This window comes from Tachypleus tridentatus, chromosome 9, assembly GCF_004210375.1.
Source record: "Tachypleus tridentatus isolate NWPU-2018 chromosome 9, ASM421037v1, whole genome shotgun sequence".
Lineage (NCBI taxonomy): Eukaryota > Metazoa > Arthropoda > Merostomata > Xiphosura > Limulidae > Tachypleus > Tachypleus tridentatus.
The window spans coordinates 127,808,926-127,833,070 of NC_134833.1; the positions used below are offsets into that span (position 1 = coordinate 127,808,926).

A 24,145-nucleotide genomic window follows, 5' to 3' on the forward strand; every position below is an offset into this window, starting at 1 on the left:
ACTTCCTCCATGAAAATCTAACAGGGCCTAAATAGGGTTCAACACTGACATCTGAAAGTTAACCAGAGAACTTGAACCACAGAATGTAATATTCAACTTGGTTCTGGCGGGGCTGGATGGATTTTAGTATGGGCCTATCATTATATAAAGGTAAGTTATGAAATTCCTGATTGATGTAGGAGCTGCCAGGACACAGGTAGACACTGCTGGGTATCAAGCACTCTGAATAAAACCACAACTCTGGCCAGTTAACACTGAATTAATCAAGGCTAGATATAACTAGAGAAGCATGTCTCCAACTACATTGAGTTACATGAATCACAGAAGCAGGTATAGCAGACCTAAATTCTGACAGAGAAATTCTAGGAATGGATGTACCTTGGAAGTTGGCTATAAAATAGGAGGACTAAACTTCCACAGAAAAACCTTACAGTGCTGTGTGTGTTTTCTTATAGCAAAGCCACATCGGGCTATCTGCTGAGCCCACCGAGGGGAATCGAACCCCTGATTTTAGCGTTGTAAGTCCGTAGACTTACCGCTGTACTAGCGGTGGGCCCTTACAGTGCTACTGACTAGACATCCATAAACAATTTACAGCACATCCCAAGTATACAATGAGGAGGGAATCAAAATACCACTGAATATACAGGTTATTTTCTGTGATTTACCGACGATGATACTGCGTCTGTTGATGATATGCAATGCAACTGTAGAGCCAAAGTATGAGGAGAACTGTTTCTTGTCCAGAAAACAGGTAGTGTTAATTCAGACAGTAATTTGTTCAGGTGAAGATATACTATTGATGGTCGTCTACAATTATGAGCAGCTGGTTATCCAGCTTCCTGCTGGAATGGTCATTTGACTATGAGTAATTGGCTGAAGCCTGAGGAGTCAGAGGATGATGAAAATACATCATCATATAATCTTAGGTCAGCTAGAAGTAGAAAGAGAAGATACTTCTCTGGATATGGAGGTATTTAAAGAAGAGTCATCAGTTCTGATGCTAAAATGTTAATCAGATAATGAATTTTCATATAAAAAGATACGAGCAGTTTTAGACTCTTGTTATGGCAGTAATAAAACATATTTTGGCCTACTGCCTTGCTAGTAGTAGCAAATAACATTCAATGTGAATTGAGTTGGATTGTTTGTGTGAGTTGAAATTCACAAAGAATAGTAGGTTAATGCAAAAGTTAAACTTAATATACTAAATATTTTATTTGATTGTGATTACAGATTGAAATATTCTTGAAAAATGCTGGGTTTTTTTTCTATATCTTTGACATTTCAATACAAGATATAATTACAATACATGAGAATAACAGAGGCAAGTAACACCCATGTGGTTTGCTTTGTGGTTGTTTTTAACTCGGTTAAATCGTATGTAAAAGAACTAATTAAGGGAAACAAGATGTTGGCGTTAATTAATTTTTATGATCAGAGAGCCTGCATGATAGTTGATGTAGTTTTGGTTAATTATGCAGTAACTAGAGCTTGCTAGACCAGTTGTGAAAGAAATGTAGCTAGGCAACTGCTAATCATCATTATAGCAACAAAGCTACATGGTGGTCAAGCATGAGAGCCAAAAAAGTCTGAATGAATTGAGATATCCAAATATGTTAAGGGTATCTTGTCTACATGTGATATATGCATAATCACACGTAAGTTGTATAAATGTCACTAAACATAGAAATGGTTAATCTAGCCTTACGTTTTCAAACCAGGTTCTGATTTAGTTTTCATCTCAACATAGCCCGTGGATTAAGGGGCATTACTGGATGTTGTATTAGATATGAGAAATCTGCCTGAGGACACCATTGTGCTTGCCATAAAGTCTTAGGGTCACTGATGGAAATCTGGGAAACAACATCCATCAATGTATCACCATAGGGCTCACTTGGAATATCTTCCTCCTCATTGTTCAACCATCAAAACCAGAGATAGAACCTAAGTTCTGAGAGATATCCAATAACAATAAAAAAGCTACGATTATTCACTTCAACTTTCAGCATTAAAAAGTCCAAGAAACTTGTCTTATGTCTTCACCTTCATGCTAATCACCCCATCTTACACCCACAAAGGACTTTCTTGGAACTAACTAAAGTTGCCTACGAGGAAGAAAGTATCTAAACACCAGAACAGTCCATTCACATAATCTACTAATAAGAAGCATGTACTATAATTACGAGATATATAACACAGGCCTATGGTGGTTTTATTGTTTTGAAATTTTTATGTGTTCTACGGTAATTTCTGTATCCGCAAATGATATTCATTTCTCTTCATCACGTGCAAATTTTCCATAACAAAATATATGTACTTTCACATAACCGGATCGTTTTCATTGAAAAATATTATGCTTAAAATATTGTTAACTGCTGGCTGTGGATTTCTCTAAACCAGTTGCGACGTGAGAGTTCTATCGATCGTTCTAGAAATACACATAATAATAAAAAATGTTCATAGTGATAAACAAAATAATATGACCAAGGTAAGAGTGTTTCTTTTTTTTAACTTTAAAAAAATGTTTAACATGACAGAAAGAAATGAATATTATTTTCGAAATTTGCGTTGGTGGAGTAAGGAAAATCCGTTATTAAAATCAAAACAACTTTTGTGAAGTTTAAATTCTAAGACCTGTGTAATCTGTTGAAAAATAGAGAAATATCATCATAGTTTGAAGAAGTGTGGGAATTAGGTGATAATATGGGTAAAAGTCAAAAGGTATTTATTAAGGCCCAAGATATCCTTCACCAGACCATCATGAATATCAATAATTCATCAGTGAACGATTCTTCTTTTCATGATAATTTGCACAACATGTAAACTGTTCCAATTGACTTATTTATTTATCCTTCTCAAACAGTGTACAAATGCATATTTAAACAAGTGATTTGTATATACGTAAGCATTACAGTTGATTACAGCTTTATATATTTAAACCGATAATATTATTTTATGTATGTTTCTGAAGTTTTCATTATATGTTACCATGTTGGTGATATACTGTGCGAAGAGTTTTGTTTTTAATTTTAATTTGATCATATTTGTCTCTTTCTTGAATAGTTTCATTTTTTGTTTGCATTTTCTTGTTGAAGAGTCATTATAATTTGTATGAACTATTGCTGAAGGGTTAATTTTACTTTGTGTGAAGCCTTCCTTTCTTAAGGGGATCGATTTTGTATCATCTCAGTAACATATTGTTGATGAGTTCCTTTGAAACCTTTAACGTATAGCTTATTTTTTATGTGCGTGCTGTGGTTTTAAATATTGAGGATCTTTATTTGATGAAATTTCTCTGGTAATTAATTCATTAACTTTCATTTATCGTAAACGTTTTGTTTTAATGTGCAGTCCTTTGTGTTTATGTAAAGTTATTGTTTTTTTAACACTGTAAGATAAGTGCTTCTATAGAGAAAATAACAGGTTATTTTGATTTATTGAACGGTTAACGATTTAAATTTTAATTGATTTTAGTTTTTTTAAGTTCTGGATGAAAAGGAGAGAGAAGTTTGATATGTAGAATCAACATGCATTTTCTAACTCCTTAAATGCTTTTTAAAAAAATCAGTGTATGTATTCATGATTTATTTTAGCATAAAAGGTGGTCATAGGAGCTACTAAATTGTTTGGTTATTCACGGGACTGAATGAACCATTGAGATAATCACTTTTGTTTTCTATTGGAGGAGATCACCATAGAAGATCCATGAACCATGGATCCTTCACCAGATTTTACTACTTGGGATGATTCTGTGAAGCAACATCTGAAAGCGAATTTACGACTGTTGGCACTTCTGAATGAAGTTGCTATTTCATTACTCTGCAAGCAACGAAGATGTAACACATTAATTGTTGTCTGATTATGCTTGTGATTTCATCCTGGTGACTGACGTAGTTCTCCACCAGGTCAAAAGGTACGCAATAATAGACTACAACTGTAATTCAGTCCCTAAATAACTTTTAACTCAGATACTCAGTAGAGCAAATCATTGGACCATCCAGACTCAAAATCAAGTGTTTCATCCTATCTTTTTTAGTCTAGCCGTTTTATTTTGTTATTAACGGAACCTTTTGGTCACAGAAAAAAGCGTCAAAATAGCTATTTATGATAGTTTTCAATGTTTAGTATATAAATGGTGTAACTTAAACAAAATATATCAAAACGAACGACCTCTTACGTTTATTTTTCTAGTATACAAACGCTATCACTTTATCAAACAATGTACAAGGTGTTCGGAAAGTCACTGTGCACTTATATATTTATTAACAGACATGTTTCAATATAGAATACAGGAGGTAAATATGAATGACAATTATAAACAATGTTGAAAGTGATCCCTGTTGGCATCAATACAGGCCTGGATTCTTCTTATTTTGTTTCTAAACACTGCTATCAGCTGCTGGCTTGAAATAGACCGAATAAAATATTATTATAAAACTTCACGGTGACTTTCCGAACACCCTGTAGAATGCACTTACTAGAAAGCATTCAATTGTTTCTTTGTTTTATTTGTAATTAAGCACAAAGCTACATAATGGGCTATTTCTGCTCTGCCCTAAAAGGGCATCGAAACCCGATTTCTAATATATTGTAAGTCGAAAGATACACCGGTGTACCACAGGGCGTGTTTCTTTATATTCTTATCAGCAAATCAAAACATTGTTTACCTTTCAGTGCAAAGCTACGCAATAAGCTGTCTATGCTATGTTTAGTGAGAATGTTGAACATCTATTTTTAGCATTATAAACCTTTGTGCTTACTATTGAAAGGAAACAGAAATGGTTGCAGACAACCCGTAAGTAAGTCGATAAATATACGTGTTTTATATCTGTTAACTTAAATCTTAAACGTAGCCTTATAATGAAAAAGTAAAATCATTGATATAAAATTAAACTGGCTTAACTGTTTTGTTTTGTTCAAAGGACCAGGGTGTTTCCAACGACAACAACCACTACACATTTCATGAGTAAGTAATATAAATAAGGGTTTTAACGTTAGAAGAAGTGTGTGTGTTTCTTACAGCAAAGCCACCTCGGGCTATCTGCTAAGTCCACCAAAGTGAATCGAACTCCTGATTTTACCGTTGTAAATCCGAAGACTTACAACTGTCCCAGCGGGGGATCGTTAGAAGAAAAAACTATGTTTACAAAGACTTTTACCAAATTGGATTAATGGCGAATACCGTTGTCGAAAAGATAACTCACCACGCTTCCATGCAAAATTCACAGGTTCAAATCCTAACACAGAAACAGTTTCTCAGGTCGTCCCTGAACACGAGAGTACATAAGCAACTGCACGTTAGCTATGACAAATAACTATTCTACCTTCCTTCATAAATGTCAGGTAAGTAATATTAACTTACCTCTGAGCACCGTCACAATGGAAATAACTTAATAAAGCCATGCTTCAATATAGGATCAAATATCACCATATAAATAAACATAAAATAAATACTAACTATTATAACACCACCCTAACTATAAAACTGCCCTCTCAAATGTAAATAGTAAAAATCGGACGGAGTTGATGTTAATATTCGACAATGGTGTACACGCAGTCGCCACAAGCTAGTAAATATTCGGCATGAACTTTGCTAAATATAGATCTTTGAACTTGTGACAGCTCTGAAAAGCTATTTCTTGAAATATTTCAGTCTATAGAGAAAAGAAATTATTTCCTTGCATAAAACTATGAGGAGGAAAAACAGTGTAGCCTAAAGTTATTTATGTAAATATTAAGACGAAAAGTTTTCATAACCTTAAACAAGGGTTAGTGCTTTTAGCTGTTAGCATAAGGTAGTTAATATTTATACATTAGTATTCTCTGATGAGACGGAGCATGAAAGAAATGTCATAAATATGGAGATATAGCATGCCATTCGATACATCAGATTAAAGACTTCTCCTCTGTTCAGCAGGTTATAGATGGCTATTTTCTGAAGTTTTCAAAAGGCGTTGTTACATAAGTGACATACGAAAAGAGTTTACTCGATACTGATCAAGACGATATGTTAATTATTGTGTAATTAGTAATCCCAGAATAATGTTTCTTTAAAATCCCACCTACTCGACTCATGAATTTTTCAATAGCCTCCTGCTATCAGTTGGACTTAACCACATTAAAAGAGACATATTCATGAACAATATTAAATATTGATGACGTAAGTTTTTTTCTTTGTCGACATGCGCTAACCACCCACATGAAGAAGTTAATTCTTCAGCCTTAACAGAGTAATATATAGATGCAGATTTTTATAAGAAAAACTTATACACATTTTCAATACAGTTTCATTTAGTATCCTATCTCAAATCAAGGGTTGAATAAATAAGAAAACTATGAAATGTTACATAAACACTTCCTTATTTATTTATTTTAAATTCATGTATACAGATACGTTTTTTAATATGATGTCCTGAAGATATAGTGTTTGCTTTTTTGTAAAAAAAAAATATTTCGGTACAATACTAGCCTCGCCGTTTGCATACTTTTGTAGAACCGTATGATGCATAAAATACATAACAATAGAACTAAATATTCTAAAATAATGTTTTTTATTTACTCAGAATGCATACTGTGTGTGCGTGTGTGTTTTCTTAGAGCAAAGCCACATCGGACTATCTTCTAAGTCCACCGAGGGGAATCGAGCCCCTGATTTTAGTGTTGTAAATCCTTAGAATTACCGCTGTACTAGCGGGGGACTGAATACATATTCTAACAAGTGTCGTGAGATGACTGGTAAAAGCTGGGACAAAAATAGTTTTAACCTTTGGTCAACAGTTGTTACGATAACCAGGTTCAATATATGCAAGTTCCTAAGTTTTCTGGAGAAAAGCATTTAGCGGCAAATATCTTTGTGTCTGCCATATTTATAGAAATCTACCTCTTAGTTACACTGGATTCTGTTTACGAGATGCACAACCACACCGTATTTGACCACTTTTTAAAGTAAACCTTAGCAAGACACATTCCTTGATCTCTACAAAGAAAGAAGAACTTAGGGAAACGTACTTAGATGTTTATGGGTGATTTAATTTTGAGGTTTTTAGCTGTTGAAGTTTGCAAAAGCATGGTACAAACAGATGACTGTGTGCATTACATACCACACGTTTAATACACATAATATAATCTTTTTTTTCTATCTAAAACATGTACAACGAGGGTTTATTTGTGTTGTTTTTCTTAATTTCGCGAAAAGTTATACAAGGGATATCTGCTCTAGCCTGCTCTAATTTAGCAATATAAGGCTAGATGGAATACAGGTAATCATCGTCGCTCACCGCTGACTCTTGAGCTACTTTTTTACCAACGAATAGTTGAAGTGACCCTTCATTATAACGACCCTAAAGCTTAAAGGGTAAGCATGTTTAGTGTGACGGAGATTCAAACCCGCGACCTTCAGATAACCTGTTGAGCACTCTAACCACCTGGCCACGTCTGGTTTTTGCAATAAAGGTACTCTTCCATATTAGCTATATATTCTTAAATACCGACTTGCTCCACAAACTGAATGTGAAAACATTCACAAAGTACACGAGTGTGTTTGTAGCAATTGAGTGTTTTACTAGTACAAATCTTTGTTTAAGTGCTGCTCTTAATTAACTTTCCTAGACGAATGTTTAAATTTTTAATGTCACTTAAAATAAGTTAGTAATAAACAGAATTCACAATTGTAATAATATTCATGTTTGATTTTTATCTTTCTTGAAAATGGGCGAGTAATTGTAAACATTGTTATTGTTTTATGAGAAGACATCCGTCTATTCTCTTAGGAATCCTTCTCATACTTCAACGAAAATCTATAACATTTGTAAACAAGATTACACAACGGATAATCACACGACAGTTTTGTTTTATCCCATTCATTGATATATTTAATTTTATCAAATTACTTAATTAGATGTGTTTTTTTTCAAATATATTTTCTCTACATTATATATATTGTAAATAATTGGTATAATGTATTTCTGTTACTTTCTTGATTTGAAGGCAAGATAGTAAAACAAACTGTTCAAACATGCCTGTTTATTAAATTGTATCCACGACATCTTTCAAATTATTAACAAATCGTCTGGTTTCAAATTCTGGGTTGAAACATAAAATCAACAAATTCATATTCATCAAGCCTGTGAAAATACATTTCAGGTTCTAAATATGATTTGAGTTGCTTACAGTTTCTTCAGTTCTTATTGTAGTAGTTGATCTTCTTGATAAAGGCTGGTCCATAACAGCTCTTTAAGTATTTTTTGATAGATTGTTCAGGCAGAAGACTTTCGAAACGTTGTTCTCTACACTTGTGTCTCCACAACAGTCAGTTGCCGTCCACTCTACAAAGTTTCTGTTTTTTCTTGTGTGTTTTATCTTATAGCAAAGTCACATCGGGCTATCTGCTGAGCCCACCGAGAGGAATTGAACCCCTGATTTTAGCGTTGTAAATCCGGAGACATACCGCTGTACTAGCGGGGAGCCTACAAAGTTTCATCATGAATACTCTGCCTAAACAATCTATCAAAGAATTTATTAAGTTGATCGAACTAGTTTAGTGTGTTTGGTAATAAATACCCCTTCCTTTGAATTCACGTTGCTTCATTTCTTATATTTTAATAAGTTCAGTCTATAGGTGAAAAGAAGTTGTCAGACATTAAAACAACCAAGTTGTTTCTTTCATACTTAGTTGAAGTTTGTTTTACAATCACTGCTATTTATAGCGTTTCATATTATTCTAAAAAACGTCTGAACAATAATAATTTGTAATAGAATTATAACTTAATAGCTCTCTATTTCGGCTATATAAGTTAAAATAGACACAGTACAATTGAGTTATTAGTTACTTATAAGTTGTTTCGCATAATGATCCAGTAAAATCCCAAAGAGTACAGAGAAAAGCGAATGAAGAATGAGAGTTATGTAATGATAAATTCAAAAATATTTAGACATATATTTAAACAACATCAGCTATTTATAACTATTATACTATGTGCAAAGCTCAATCAGAATTATTAACACTTTTCCAACAGGTTTTGAGGAAATGTAAAGAGATTATCTGGTAAACAAAATGAGCGGAATATTATATTAAGGTTAGGTTGACTTCAGTATTTTCAGGCATTCTTCATAATCACCAATGACGCATCTAATTTGTTTATATATCAATAACAAAATCTATTTGTTTAGGAAGTAATAAACAATGCTTAGATAAAAGAACAAAACAAAAGATTCAATAGCTTACAAAAGATTTACCAACCAAAACAAACGCTGAGAATGTTAAAGTTAACAAGAGATACGACTTCACAAAGTGTTCGGTGATCTCTTTAATTTGTTTCTAAACAGAGTACGATTCCCTAAGCAGTGTGGCAAAGCAATTATTTCCCATTACACAACAAAGCTCCAGGTTGTAAAGGAATTACATATAAGATGTTGAAGTTAACATGTGAGACGATTTCTCGTGTTCGGTGATCGCTTTAATTCGATTTTAAACTGTAGACAATTCCCTACTCAGCAAGTCGTAGTAATTATTTGCACGTTATATGAGAAAGATGGAAATTTCATACTGCAGATAAATTTTACTTCAAAGTAGTGTGGATTTTTTCAGTGTTAAATCAGGGTTAAGTAGGAGAACATAAATGAATACAAAACTTCAAGAAAAGGAGTGCGTGTGTGTATGTGTTTTCTTATAGGAAAGCCACAACGGGCTATCTGCTGAGTTCACCGAGAGGAATCGAATCCTTGATTTTAGCGTTGTAAATCCCTAGACCAAGAAAAGGAGTGAAAGCCTGTTATGAAAAAAAGGTACGAAACACCAGTGATCATAGTTGTACTTTAAAATATCCTGTAACTGAATATTTATCAAAGAGAAAAGGTTAGTTTGCATTTGTTGATTGGCTTTACTAAAGCATTTGATTCCACGTAATAAAAGACGTGCGTAATAAATTAATTAATATTTAAAAAATTGGTAACATATTACCTAATGTATTTGCATCAAAACCCGGTTAGCAGTAATATAAATGTGAAATGCCAAGCATCTTTAACGTGACAGAGTTTCGAACCTGCCATCACCAGTTTACGAGTCGAATGCCTTGACCTCCTGGCCTGGAGAGAGTTATTGAGAAAGTAGGACATTTGGGGTCATAACAGTAGGTGAATTATTTATTAGAATGTAAATATATAATCTGTACATAACTTACTGACAGTTTTTCTACTATTAGCACAATGTATAGGTTCAATCCACATAGAAATACTTTTCAATAAAGATAACCAAAAATAATTTAGCCTTTGCTTAGTGACAGAAACTAATGAAACCAATCAACAGAAATTATTTTACTGTTAGCTTTTTAATAGTTCTTTCTGAATTAAAATATTAAAATAGAATCTAGCATCAACTTATTGATAACTACTTCTGTATCAGTGTATAATATTTGTTTGTTTCTTTCAAAGAAAGCATAACATAAAACAATGGGCTATCTGTGTTCTGCCCATCACCAGTATAAAAACTTCGTTTCTAGCGGGCCCGGTATGGCCAGGTGGGTTAAGGCGTTCGACTCGTAATTTGAGGGTCGCGGGTCCGAATCTCCGTCGCACCAAACATGCTCACCCTTTCAGCTGTGGGGGCGTTACAATGTGCGGTTAATCCTATTATTCGTTGGTAAAAGAGTAGCCTAAGAGTTGGCGGTGGGTGATGATGACTAGCTGCTTTCCCTCTAGTCTTACACTGCTAAATTAGGGACGGCTAACGCAGATGGCCCTCGAGTAGCTTTGCGCGAAATTCAAAGCAAACAAACAAAGAAACAATCGTTTCTATCGTTGTAAGTCCGCAGATATTCTGTTGTGCCACTAGTGGACAAGAGTGTGATTTTCTGGCATGGCCTAGCGCGTTAAGGCGTGCGCTTCGTAATCCGAGGGTCGCGGGTTCGCGCCCGAGTCGCGCCAAACATGCTCGCCCTCCCAGCCGTGGGGGCGTTATAAAGTGACAGTCAATCCCATTATTCGTTGGTAAAAGACTAGCCCAAGAGTTGGCGGTGGGTGGTGATGACTAGCTGCCTTCCCTCTAGTCTTACACTGCTAAATTAGGGACGGCTAGCACAGATAGCCCTCGAGTTGCTTTGTGCGAAATTCCAAAACAAACAAACAAACTGTTACTTTAATGATAATTACTCCTGGATCAAAGTTATAGATATAATTTATTGTTACAGTGCTTCCTCTGCTACTGTTACATTAAGTGTAGTGCAGTTCCCTTGAAAACCCAGTGTTATACAGCCTTCAGGGGTTACCTCCACACCTACAGTAATGATTGTAAGGAAGAAAAAGAGGGATTCAATATTCTAAGTGGACTTTGGGTGTACAGACATAGTCATATGTACGAATGTTGTTGTTTTACAAACATGTTAATGACTGGATACACTAAAAGACACCCATTGTCTCAACATGCTGAACCTAGTTACTAGCACGTTTAATTAAATGAAAAGAATAGAACTAAAACTGTGATGTCGAGAAAACCCACTTGTAGAGAAATATATATGCAAAAACGGCTCGTTTGGGTTGAGAAAATATTTTACATAGAAGAGCGAACAACGTTTCGACCTTCTTCGGTCATCGTCAGGTTCACAAAGAAAAAGGTAACTGACCGGAAGCTGACCACATGTTTGAAAGGGGTTGTGTAACTGAGTGTCGGAATGTAGAGGGCGGTATTACCAAATTTATTCAAAAACCAGGCACAAAACTGAGGTCTATACTATGTAAAAACTACACTGACAAACACCACACCAACATTATATATAAAATACAATGTGATAACTGCCACGACTTCTATATTGGAGAAACAAGTAAAAAAATGGAAACCAGATTTAAAGAACATAAAAAGTCACCTTCACACGTTTTCGAACACTGCAAGTCAAATAAACACAACATGACCATAAAAAACACTCAAATACTAAATAAAGAAACAAACATAAACAAACGCAAAATTAAAGAAGCCTTACCTATACAACAACTTAAACCCAAAATAAACCAATATAAAGGAACGCCTTTATACCTATATTAATATAATAAAATAAATAAAATTATATATTCAAACATCTAACACCGCCCTCTACATTCCGACACTCAGTTACACAACCCCTTTCAAACATGTGGTCAGCTTCCGGTCAGTTACCTCTTTCTTTCTTTGTGAACCTGACGATGACCGAAGAAGGTCGAAACGTTGTTCGCTCTTCTATGTAAAATATTTTCTCAACGCAAACGAGCCGTTTTTGCATATATAGAATTAAAACTGGTTTTATCACAAAAGGTGGTTCCTATAAACTTATTTCCATGCCATTTAACCTATTTAATGAATATATCTCATTCAGGAAGCTGACGGAGGGGTGCAATGGGAAAAATATCACATCTGTTTAGCTAATATTCTTGTGTTAGGTTCACGTTACAGTCTCTTGTAGACAATGCAAGAATGTATTTTCAGCAACCGAGAAAGGTATTCTTGAAATTTAAATAGGAAAGTGCATTTATGTGTCTATGCGTTTCTTTGGTTACGCGAACTAACCATAGCATGTTACTGCAGCTAAGCCTGAAAACTTCTAGGTTTTGTGTTATGTTATGAACATTTTGTGGCTAGCTTCTCCCTGACAGCGAAACAGATATCTGCTTTGATTGAGAGAAATAAATATTCCAGATGAAGACAGTGAATACGCGTTTCAATTGATGAAATGGGTTTTAAGTGAAACTTAACTTATTGTTGGAATTGTTCGCACTGAAAACTAAAGCAAGTGTTAATAGTACAGAAGGGTACTGAGCATGTTAAAATAAATGTTAATTCACTGTTCAATATTTCAGCAAAGACTACCACTTATAAATAAGCTGAAAAATGAATAGTATATTATCAGACATATGAATAGATTCACAAAGGTCAAGGAATCTAACTTCACAAAGGTCAAGGAATCTAACTTCAACAAGTTTTGTAACGTGTTTGGTGTAGCGAACAAAACTACTAAAACATTCTCATTCTGATGGTTTATCTAAACAGATTATCACCACAGCTAAGTTTGTACTCTGAAAGTTCGCGATTTCTAACCAAATTAACTCAAGTATATCATGATGGTATGTAGAGCAAATGTTAACTGTTTGTTTTTGCCATACTCACTGACTTTTGTACTTGAATCACAGCTTCCACTTAACATGATGTATGTTCCTCCTCCCACTTCAAATGTGTCACAATACTTAAAGGAACATAAGCTATATATTGGGTTGAGGAGTAATTCGTGAGCGTTTTTTCAATTTAAAAAAATATATTCATAAATGAAACGCTTTCGCAAAATATTTCATGTCATTTGGTAGATAATTTTTTGCTCTAATAGATGGTGTGTTTGATTTTCATATGTCTTTAATTTTTTGCTTTCATTTTCAGCTCATTAAATGGAATGTCAAGTGGACAAAATCGAGCATTTTCGACACCATCTGGTTTTCGCATTTAATTTCTTGCAATTTCGTTTAAAACAATGCATACTATATACCTAGGTATTACATGAAATAAAGTGTAATGTGTACATGCATTGAAGTATTGTATAGTCTTGCATGTAATGCTTGAATGAAATTATTTAAAAAACGCTCACGAATTATTCCTCAACCTAATATTATGTATTTTAATTACTTACAAGGGGTTCCCAGTATGACAAGTTTTGTTTAATTACTCCCTATTGCAGAAGTTCCCAAAGTCTGCAGACATACATGGAGTGGTGGGTGGTTATGGTTTACCCAAGATCCAGATGTTCATGATATTTCTGGTGGGTGGTTATGGTTTACTCCAGATTCAGATGTTCATGATATTTCTGGTGGGTGGTTATGGTTTACCCCAGATTCAGATGTTCATGCTATTTCTGGTGGGTAGTTATGGTTTATCTCAGATTCAGATGTTCATGATATTTCTGGTGAGTAATTATGGTTTACCCCAGATTAAGATGTTCATGATATTTCTGGTGGGTAGTTATGGTTTACCCCAGATTCAGATGTTCATGCTATTTCTGGTGGGTAGTTATGGTTTATCCCAGATTCAGATGTTCATGATATTTCTGGTGAGTAATTATGGTTTACCCCAGATTAAGATGTTCATGATATTTCTGGTGGGTAGTTATGGTTTACCCCAGATTCAGATGTTCATGATATTTCTGGTGGGTAGTTATGGTTTACCCCAGATTCAGATGTTCATGATATTTCTGGTGGGTAGTTATGGTTTACCCCAGATTCAGATGTTCATGATATTTCTGGTGGGTATTTATGGTTTACCCCAGATTCAGATGTTCATGATATTTCTGGTGGGTCATTATGGTTTACCCCAGATTCAGATGTTCATGATGTTTCTGGTGGGTGGTTATGGTTTACCCTAGATTCAGATGTTCATCATATTTCTGGTGCGTAGTTATGGTTTACCCCAGATTCAGATGTTCGTGATATTTCTGGTGGGTAGTTATGGCTTATCCCAGATTCAGATGTTTATGATATTTCTGGTGGGTAATTATGGTTTACCCCAGATTCAGATGTTCATGATGTTTCTGGTGGGTGGTTATGGTTTACCCCAGATTCAGATGTTCATCATATTTCTGGTGGGTAGTTATGGTTTACCCCAGATTCAGATGTTCATGATATTTCTGGTGGGTGGTTATGGTTTACCCCAGATTCAGATGTTCATGATATTTCTGGTGGGTAGTTATGGTTTATCCCAGATTCAGATGTTCATGATATTTCTGGTGAGTAATTATGGTTTACCCCAGATTAAGATGTTTATGATATTTCTGGTGGGTAGTTATGGTTTACCCCAGATTCAGATGTTCATGATATTTCTGGTGGGTAGTTATGGTTTACCCCAGATTCAGATGTTCATGATATTTCTGGTGGGTAGTTATGGTTTACCCCAGATTCAGATGTTCATGATATTTCTGGTGGGTATTTATGGTTTACCCCAGATTCAGATGTTCATGATATTTCTGGTGGGTCATTATGGTTTACCCCAGATTCAGATGTTCATGATGTTTCTGGTGGGTGGTTATGGTTTACCCCAGATTCAGATGTTCATGATATTTCTGGTGGGTCATTATGGTTTACCCCAGATTCAGATGTTCATGATGTTTCTGGTGGGTGGTTATGGTTTATCCCAGATTCAGATGTTCATCATATTTCTGGTGGGTAGTTATGGTTTACCCCAGATTCAGATGTTCGTGATATTTCTGGTGAGTAGTTATGGCTTATCCCAGATTCAGATGTTTATGATATTTCTGGTGGGTCATTATGGTTTACCCCAGATTCAGATGTTCATGATGTTTCTGGTGGGTGGTTATGGTTTATCCCAGATTCAGATGTTCATCATATTTCTGGTGGGTAGTTATGGTTTACCCCAGATTCAGATGTTCGTGATATTTCTGGTGGGTAGTTATGGCTTATCCCAGATTCAGATGTTTATGATATTTCTGGTGGGTAATTATGGTTTACCCCAGATTCAGATGTTCATGATATTTCTGGTGGGTAGTTATGGTTTACCCCAGATTCAGATGTTCATGATATTTCTGGTGGGTAGTTATGGTTTACCCCAGATTCAGATGTTCGTGATATTTCTGGTGGGTAGTTATGGCTTATCCCAGATTCAGATGTTTATGATATTTCTGGTGGGTAATTATGGTTTACCCCAGATTCAGATGTTCATGATATTTCTGGTGGGTAGTTATGGTTTACCCCAGATTCAGATGTTCATGATATTTCTGGTGGGTAGTTATGGTTTACCCCAGATTCAGATGTTCATGATATTTCTGGTGGGTAGTTATGGTTTACCCCAGATTCAGATGTTCATGATATTTCTGGTGGGTAGTTATGGTTTACCCCAGATTCAGATGTTCATGATATTTCAGGTGAACTGATGAATAAAGAAGGCATATATAACAAAGATAACTTATGATGAGGAATATAAATTTGAGTCTAGTCTCTGGTTAAGACTTTGTCATCAAGTGCAGTGTCTAAACAACTCAAATTTGACTGAAATGGTCCATATATTATTCTTGAAGAAATCAATCCACCAAATATAGGTCTACAGTATCCACATAATTTGTAAAAGTGCATTAAGACGCTGACAAGCTAAAGCTATATATCACTGACAAATTTTCATGCTTTGGTTGAACCACGAATCATAATTTGAGGAGACTGATGAGACAATAAACATTGATATCACTTATAATTTTGACGTGGCTGACGATTAAGATGCTGTTCGTATTATATTGGTATTTATGACAAGTCATAATAGGAAGAACTAATAGTAGAAAACTTCGCCTATTTTGAGAATTGGTAATGTCGTGAATACATGTATTCCGAATTGATATTACGATATTGAAAGCAATCAAGAGCGTAATTACAAAGTAATTGTGGGTTATATCAATATAATATTACTTTGAATTTAAAAATAAGTCAGGCATAGTATTATTTTGCTGTATTTATACTATTTTAACTTGTGACAGAAGCAACTTGGTGATAAACGATTAGTCTTACATTAACTGAAAACTTTTTTTTTTAAATTTCGCGCAAAGCTACACGAGGGCTATGTGCGTTAGCTGTCCCTAAGTTAGGGATGTAAAACCAGAGGGAAGGCAGCTAGTCATCACCACCCACCGCCAACTCTTGGGCTACTCTTTTATCAACGAATAGTGGGATTGATTGTAACATTATAACGCTCCCACGACTGAAAGGACGGGCATGTTTGGCGCGACGGGGATGCGAACCCGCGACCTTCAGATTACGAGTCGCACGCCTTAACACGCTTGGCCATGCCGGGTCTAAGTAAAAACGAAGCAACATATTAATTTTCCTCAGTCCCCATGTGGATACTACTCTAGTAGTTTCTATATATCACTGGTCCTGACGCTCTGCCATGACATCCAATGGTGGAGAATTTTACATGTGTACGAGTTAGTGAATATGGCAGACTGCATATTATTGTTTATAAGTAATGATCTGGTATGGAACCTTGAAATCGAGAGGGCTGTGTTTATCTTTTTGAAATTATGAATTTGAATGCGTATTCAGAAGTGTTAGGATGGTATTTTTATAGAGTAATGTGTCTACTCCATTACAAGGGAAATAACATCCGCTTTTATTAGCCAATAATTTGTTTCAGAGTCTCCTTCAAACATACTATGTAGCAATCAATGGGTTTGTTTTTAACCCTGTGTTACTGACTGAAATTTTGACCTATCAGTGATCAAGATGAGGTGACTTTTTTCGGTTATTGCTTTTCCTATATTGCATTTTTTGTTTTTAAGTAGGCAGCAAATCCGCTTGTTATGTTACAACCAAAATGAAATAACTTTTAATGCTCTCTTTCAACTGATTTAGTAATTATATTGTCAAAAAAGAATTCGATAAGTAATTCACATATTGATGTTAATGGAAAGAAAGATGCCACCCAATATGATGTCAAAACCAACTGCCCCCAAATGGCTCAGCGGTATGTCTGCGAACTTACAACGCTAAAATCCGGGTTTCGATACCCGTGGTGGGCAGAGCACAGATAGCCCATTGTGTAGCTTTGTGCTTTATTCAAAACAAGAACAACAAACCCAGCTTTAACCATTAAATTAATGGCACATTATTTCTTGTCATCATTGGACGCCATTATAACAGACCAGCAGCCAATAATTATCGACAGTGGTGTAGTACTTTTTGCAATCCATTATATTACGTTATTTGGAACAAAGACAAGAACCATAAAATGTAGGATGGAAGTTATTGCGTCATCTAACCACAGAAACACATCTCATCATGTGAAAATAAACCACAAAATAATTAAACTTAAAAACGTCATCCCAAGAATAGATAAGGGTAAATGTAAACATTTTATAACAGAGCGCTATGAAACACTTATTTGAGAAGAGTGAAGTGCTTCCAGCCACCATGTTGGAAGTGGTTCTGGTTAGTTTGTAACATATTAAATTTGAAGCATCACTATCAAGACAACGTCATGCGGCATACTGTGTCAACGTAATATATTTGTTGAAGAACTGCAACAAGCTGTGTTATGTCTTCTATGTAAAATCATGGTGCATGACGCAGGCAAGGTGTTGTGACATCAAGCATGAACGTTACTAGTGTTAAGAATTAAGAATGACATGAGGATAATAAATAATGGAGTGATTGTTTAGAAACACTGTGGCTTTAATACTTTTATCAGTTAGGGAACTGAAATACATTTTTAAAGATATACTCAGTATCTTTTTCAGTGATTAATGTTCATTCTTAGACGAAAGACAGGAGAAACAGGATGTATCCTGCTGAAAATTGGGTAAGATATAGTCCTCTATGCTTAGTGTGTTTGGATAGATAGGATGTATTCTGTTGAAAGTTAGGCTACTTGTTTTTTGTTTTTTTAAGGTCAATCGCTTTGCTGTATCACCCTCCACCAAATATACTCGCCCTTTTATCCGTTGGGACGTTATAACATTACGGCCAATCGCATTATTCGTTGATAAAAGAATAGCCTAAGAGTTGTTGATGGGTGATGGTAAATAGCTGTCTTCCCTCTAGTCTTTCACTGGTAAATAAAGGACGGCTAGTGCAAATAATCCTCGTGTCGCTTTGCAGAAATTTATAGCAAACCAAACTGCTTTACTGTTGGTAAACAATTTTACCAATGATCATTGCACTTATGATATATTAATGATTTTTCTCGCGTTCTAGTCATATACATAGATAGAAACGCTGTAAATGCAGTTTTCCCTTTTTAAAAAAAGTCATTACTGTAACATGAGTATCGTTGACATTCAGGGTGTGCTGATATACCTCAAATTATATTATTTAAGAATCATCTAGATTCAATTTACTAAGAGTTCTGACGGAATCAAAATATATCGAGTATAATCTAGAGTTAATTTACGGCCGAATCATTTTAAACTATCATAAAACAATCTGAGTATAATGTGTTATAGCTTGAGCACAATTATTTCATGGTCTGTGTAATTATAGTCTAGCGTTATAATATATAACTTTCTATATTATTTGTGCAGTTGTTTTCCTCTCAATTTATGTATGTAGATGTGAAGCGTTTTTGCCTTCACCTGGAAGAATATATTTGACTTTTGCAATGGCATTATCATATTCAGTTCCGAATATCTGTTGTCCACAGTTGAAAACCCTACTTTGCCAATAAGTTTAATAATTCAAAATAAATGTTTAGTTTAATTGCAATTAAGTTTGTTTGTTTTAGAGCAAAGCCACATTGGACTATTTGAAGTGTCCACTACTGTCAGAGTTTTATGTATATATGAATTGAGGATTCTTCTACAGTAGGTGTATGTGACTTGTTTATGAAAAATATTTTTAATTGATATAGTTCGAATCAGCATCGTGCCAGTAAATGTGTGATTGAGCATATTAAATTTTGTTTGCTGTTATATATTTATTTAAGTTCAATTTACACACCTCCACGGGTACATAATCTTTGTGTATTACTGTTATGGTAACGTTTCACTTCGTGATATGTACAGAACACTTTTTGTAGAACTTTTTACGTCCGCAGCAGATAATTATATTTTACAACATTTATAAAACAATTTATGTCCATATCTGTTAAACCCGGGATGAATGTCTTATTTCCACGAAATTATAAATACTTTCGCGAGCGCATTTAGCCGGGAATTTATGCCCAATTGGACATGTTTTTTTAATTTAAATATCCTTGCATACTTAATTCTTTAGATAACCCTACAACCTATAAAATATTAATAATAGCAAAATTCTAGAACGAAAACCATTCCTATTGCAATGTGCCGCCCACTATATTTTTTCGCGCATGGCCTCCTACCTGTGGTTACCAAGGTAACAAACCAACAGCTACTTTCCACTTGTCATGTTTTCCACCTTACGTTGGAATTTTGTTGTAATCATTAGTATATTTTATATATGATATATTTCTTTAAAAATGTATACAAATGATAATAATAGCAACCAAATATCACAAAAACTACTAACTAATGAACATATCAGATGCCTATGAATTTACTCAACACATCTGTCAAAGATTACAAAATGACCTGAAGTTATAAGTAATCATAAGTAGTTAATATGGTGGTGATATAACACATAGCAGATAATATCATTACAACTTGTATGTATTTACGACAGAGAGTTAGTTCTGAGGAATCCGGTTTCTTTATTTGTTTTTTAAACTTTTATAAACATATGAATAATTAAAACTTGTATCCTATCGTCTTTACAAGCTCCAGCAAACTTCCAAAGAACTTAATAAGTCACATTTCAAGGACGGTAGTTTTAAAACTGTGTATCGCGAGAATTTCATCTACCGAAGAGTAATTCAGAACATAAAAAGAGCTCTAGAGAAAAACTGAAATAAGTAACATGGGTATTGTGCCAATCAAGATAAGTAGGATAGGATATCGTCAGTGAAAAATCGTTTTGAAACTACTGTTATAAGGTATACAAGACTGCCAAAAAAACGTCCCTAATATTTAAAAAAATGAAACTATTCTTTACCTTCCAAATTTGTATTTACACTAAACATTCAAGATCTCTTCTTCTGCCACTTAAAAAACTTAGTCACTTTAAGTTTAAAATATTCCTAACTCATATAGCAAGAGAATTTGAATATTTAGTGTAAACAAGTTTAAAGGGTAAAAAAGGCAGATCTTCTTTTCTCGAAACTTTAAAAAAATATTATTTCATTCACAGGCTCGTGTGAGCATGTGGTTAGGGTATTCGATTCCTCATCTGAGGATCGCGGGTCCGAATCCACGTCACACCAAAAATTTCAGCCCTTTCAGCCGTGGAGGCTTATTATATGGCGGTTAATCCCTGTATTCGTTGGTAAAAGAGTATCCCAAGAGTTGGTGGTGATGACTAGTAACCTTCTCTCTAGTCTTACACTATTAAATTAGAGAAGACTAGTGCAGATGGCCCTCGTGTAGCTTTGCAGAATATTCAAAACGAACACTTCGTTCACTTTTATGATTACGTGAATTTTAAACCAGTCCTTTTCACTTTTCAAATAATGAAGCAAATGTTTCACATTCCTCCTTCTCTTATTAAATTATGCTCTTTACAAATTGTGAGCCGTGCAGTTAATTCATAAATTAGAAGTTTCACACCGATACGTTAGATAGTTTGTTTAGACTTAATTTTGAAGTGATAAATGAGAAGAAAGGCAGTTAATCAACACCATCCACTGATCCAACTCTTATCAGACTGGATAGTGGGATCTGAATATCACTCTTATAACGCACCCTCGACCAGAAAGTGCTATGTGCGGTGATTTTTGTTTATAGTAATGGCAAAAAACGAACTATTGGGCCTCGAGCCAATAATCTGGCTTTCTAATCACTGGGACACCCAATGGCTAAGGTAGTTTGAATTGCTTTCCAAGACGATTTTGTGGTCTAAATTAGAGCTTAGATTAATTGGTGTATAATATTCTTGTGTATGTGGAGGAAATTAAAAGTGTGTTTCTAATACTTCAAAACTATACCTATTGTCTAATCTGTTTATTTTACACAACACGAAAAGACTGGTAGCATCTTTGATTAATCGGGTATGCGTTGAAAAACATCTAATCAAACGGTACTAAAGACTCGTAGCTAACAGTTACGGAGTTTGAGGTTGAAGAACGGTTAAAGACGACATTAATATCTTAACATATATATGTGCTGTACGACTGTCATAGGATCAGAAAGAATAGAAGTATCTATTGTGTCAGATATACATCTGATTTCATAAAAGCCTTGAAACAAATATTTCCTGAAAAGAAACCCGAAGAAGGTAGGGAAAGTTATTATAAATTAAATTCGCTTTATACTAAAATATCTAAAGGTGAAAGAATACCCATTGTGATGGAATAATTTGATTTACGACAACCCATCGTAGGCAAAGATGATAGATAGCTTTCCACGATTATTTCGTCTGTGGGTCCAGAGATACTTGATGTAGTAGATCCGAAATCGAAATACCTGTTCCTCCTTGGACATGTGTTTCCAAAGGTAACGTGTGTTCCTGAATTGTTTCTGATCAACTCTGCCATTTTCATTCTTCGGTCTCCTGTTTCCATCGTACGGTTTCAAAATGCTTGGATGCTAGCAACAGATGTCTCCTCCATGTAAGACGATGGGGGGTAACAGTCTCACAGGAGTTTTTATCGATATTACACTTCTTTATGTTGGTATTAAGGATATTTTTCAAGCTCTTTTTTTCTATCCTTCTCTTCACTTCACGTCAACTCTGATCCAATAGAAGAAGACTTGGTTCGAGGGTCTAGATGACGTAGTCAGTCCAGCAAAATTGTGTCGGAAGATCATCACATCAATACTCGCAATGTTTGCTTGCAAGAGGACGTTAATGTTGGTACGTCTACTTTCAAGGACTTGGTCATGGTTAGAGAAAAATTCTCCTTGATTTCAATGTCTGCATCGATAATCAAGGCATACACTCAGATGACAGAGATGCTGATATCATACGCCAGTGATGACTTCAATATCCTGCTAATGTTGGATGGAACAGCTATAACAGAGGTAAAATATAATCTGTATTTTAATTTTAAACTCAGTAATATTTGGAGCCTTTCTTTTTATAGTAAATAGTAAACAAGAGTTATTTTAGGTTCTGAAGCTATTAGTTTCATCCTTCTAAGAAAACTCCTAGGGCAGTAGATTAGCTTGTTCCCTAACCATTATTTTTATTCACCAATTCAAATCGAGAATAATTTTTCAATTAATGTTGACACTTACCTTGTAGGAAAGTTACGTTGATAATACATCTGTCTAGGACCTAGATACACAATACTGCGAACTTTATTTCATTAATGAGTTCTATTAACCCATCAAAATGGCAATAAAAATATCAAACCCATACATAACATCTGTTATACTCCCGTGGGGTGTGAGTTAGAGCCACACTTGGTATTATTAAAGTATTATCCAATATTGCATGGTTCTGATGAATAGTTTGGTTTTCTGCAAGCTCACAAAGGTTGCGTGCACAACGTTTTGGTGGGTGGTGATGACCGCTTGCCTTCCCTCTAGTCTTACACTGCTAAATTAGAAACAGATTGCCCTCATGTAGCTTTACGCGACATTCAAACCAAACAGTCTACAGCTAACTCTTTTAGTCTTGATAGCTGGCATTATAGTTCATCTCCAGAGCTGAGCTAGCTTTTATTCATGACTTTTGTTGTTGTTTTCAAGCATTATTTACCTCGCTAAAAATATTGTTATTCAGCTCAAACCGAAGCACGCGCAGTTAAAAGACGATGACCGTTATAATCTTAGTAAGAAGTAACAAACAAGAGTTAATCTTCAAACCACACGGTAATATATTTTTAAAAACAGAGCGAGTTAGTTAAAACATACCCTTAAATACGCCCCACCCACCGATGGATCAGCAGAAAGTCTGAGATCTTATAACGTTGAAAATCATATTAAGATATTTTCAGTGGCCTTAATACATAAACCACTAAATAATAAACCTAACATTTACATTATTTTAGCATAGATTTATTTTATAATCTTTCCCTTACTGTTATTTTAACGTTTCGTATTGTTGATTGGTTGTTTTCTGGATAATGCACAACAAGAAAAACTTTTTACTTCTTCAGGTTTCAAAAACAATTGTTGAAATAAAAATACCAGGTATTGCCCTCGGATTTTGCTTTGTTTGTTTTGAATTTTTACGCGAAGGTACACGAGGGCTATCTGTGCTAGCCGTCCCTAAATTAGCAATGTAAGATTAGAGGGAAGGCAGCTAGTCATCACCATCTACCGCCAACTCTTGGGCTACTCTTTTACCAAAGAATAGTGGGATTGACCGTAACATTAAAACGTCCTCACGGCTGAAAGGGCGAACATGTTTCGTGTGACGGGGATTCGAACCCGTGACCCTCGGGGTACGAGCCGAGCGCCTTAACCACTTGCTCATGCTGGGCCTTCCACCTCGGATTACAGTGTTTTTATTACGTATCATCTTTAGGGGCAAACATAGCAGTCTTTTATCTGCTGGCATAAACTCTCAGAACGGCCAGCAATGCATTCCACACTCTGAAAATAGTTACTTCCTTCTACCTTCCCTTAAACTTAGTCATTGATTAACGACTTCCTTGCTCATTACAATGACTTCCTCACACCAATAT

At 35.0% G+C, this 24,145-nt stretch overlaps 1 protein-coding gene across 4 annotated transcripts in view; it reads left to right on the plus strand.

Annotated features, from left to right (window-relative positions):
- LOC143226331 (uncharacterized) overlaps positions 1 to 24,145 on the plus strand; it is a 64,832-nt gene that overhangs the window by 10,522 nt on the left and 30,165 nt on the right. The window contains exon 1 of one of the 4 annotated variants that reach the window (XM_076457153.1): positions 4,728 to 4,802. The exons of 1 other annotated variant lie outside the window; for it this stretch is intronic. Coding sequence is in view for 1 of the 3 variants with exons in the window: in XM_076457149.1 (XP_076313264.1) it covers positions 5,308 to 5,346 (39 nt within the window). In the remaining 2 variants the exon portion in view is untranslated. Of the gene's footprint in view, positions 1 to 4,727; positions 4,803 to 5,047; positions 5,347 to 9,700; positions 9,787 to 24,145 lie in introns of those variants that run through there. 2 more of the 4 variants (XM_076457149.1, XM_076457154.1) reach the window with 2 other exon arrangements.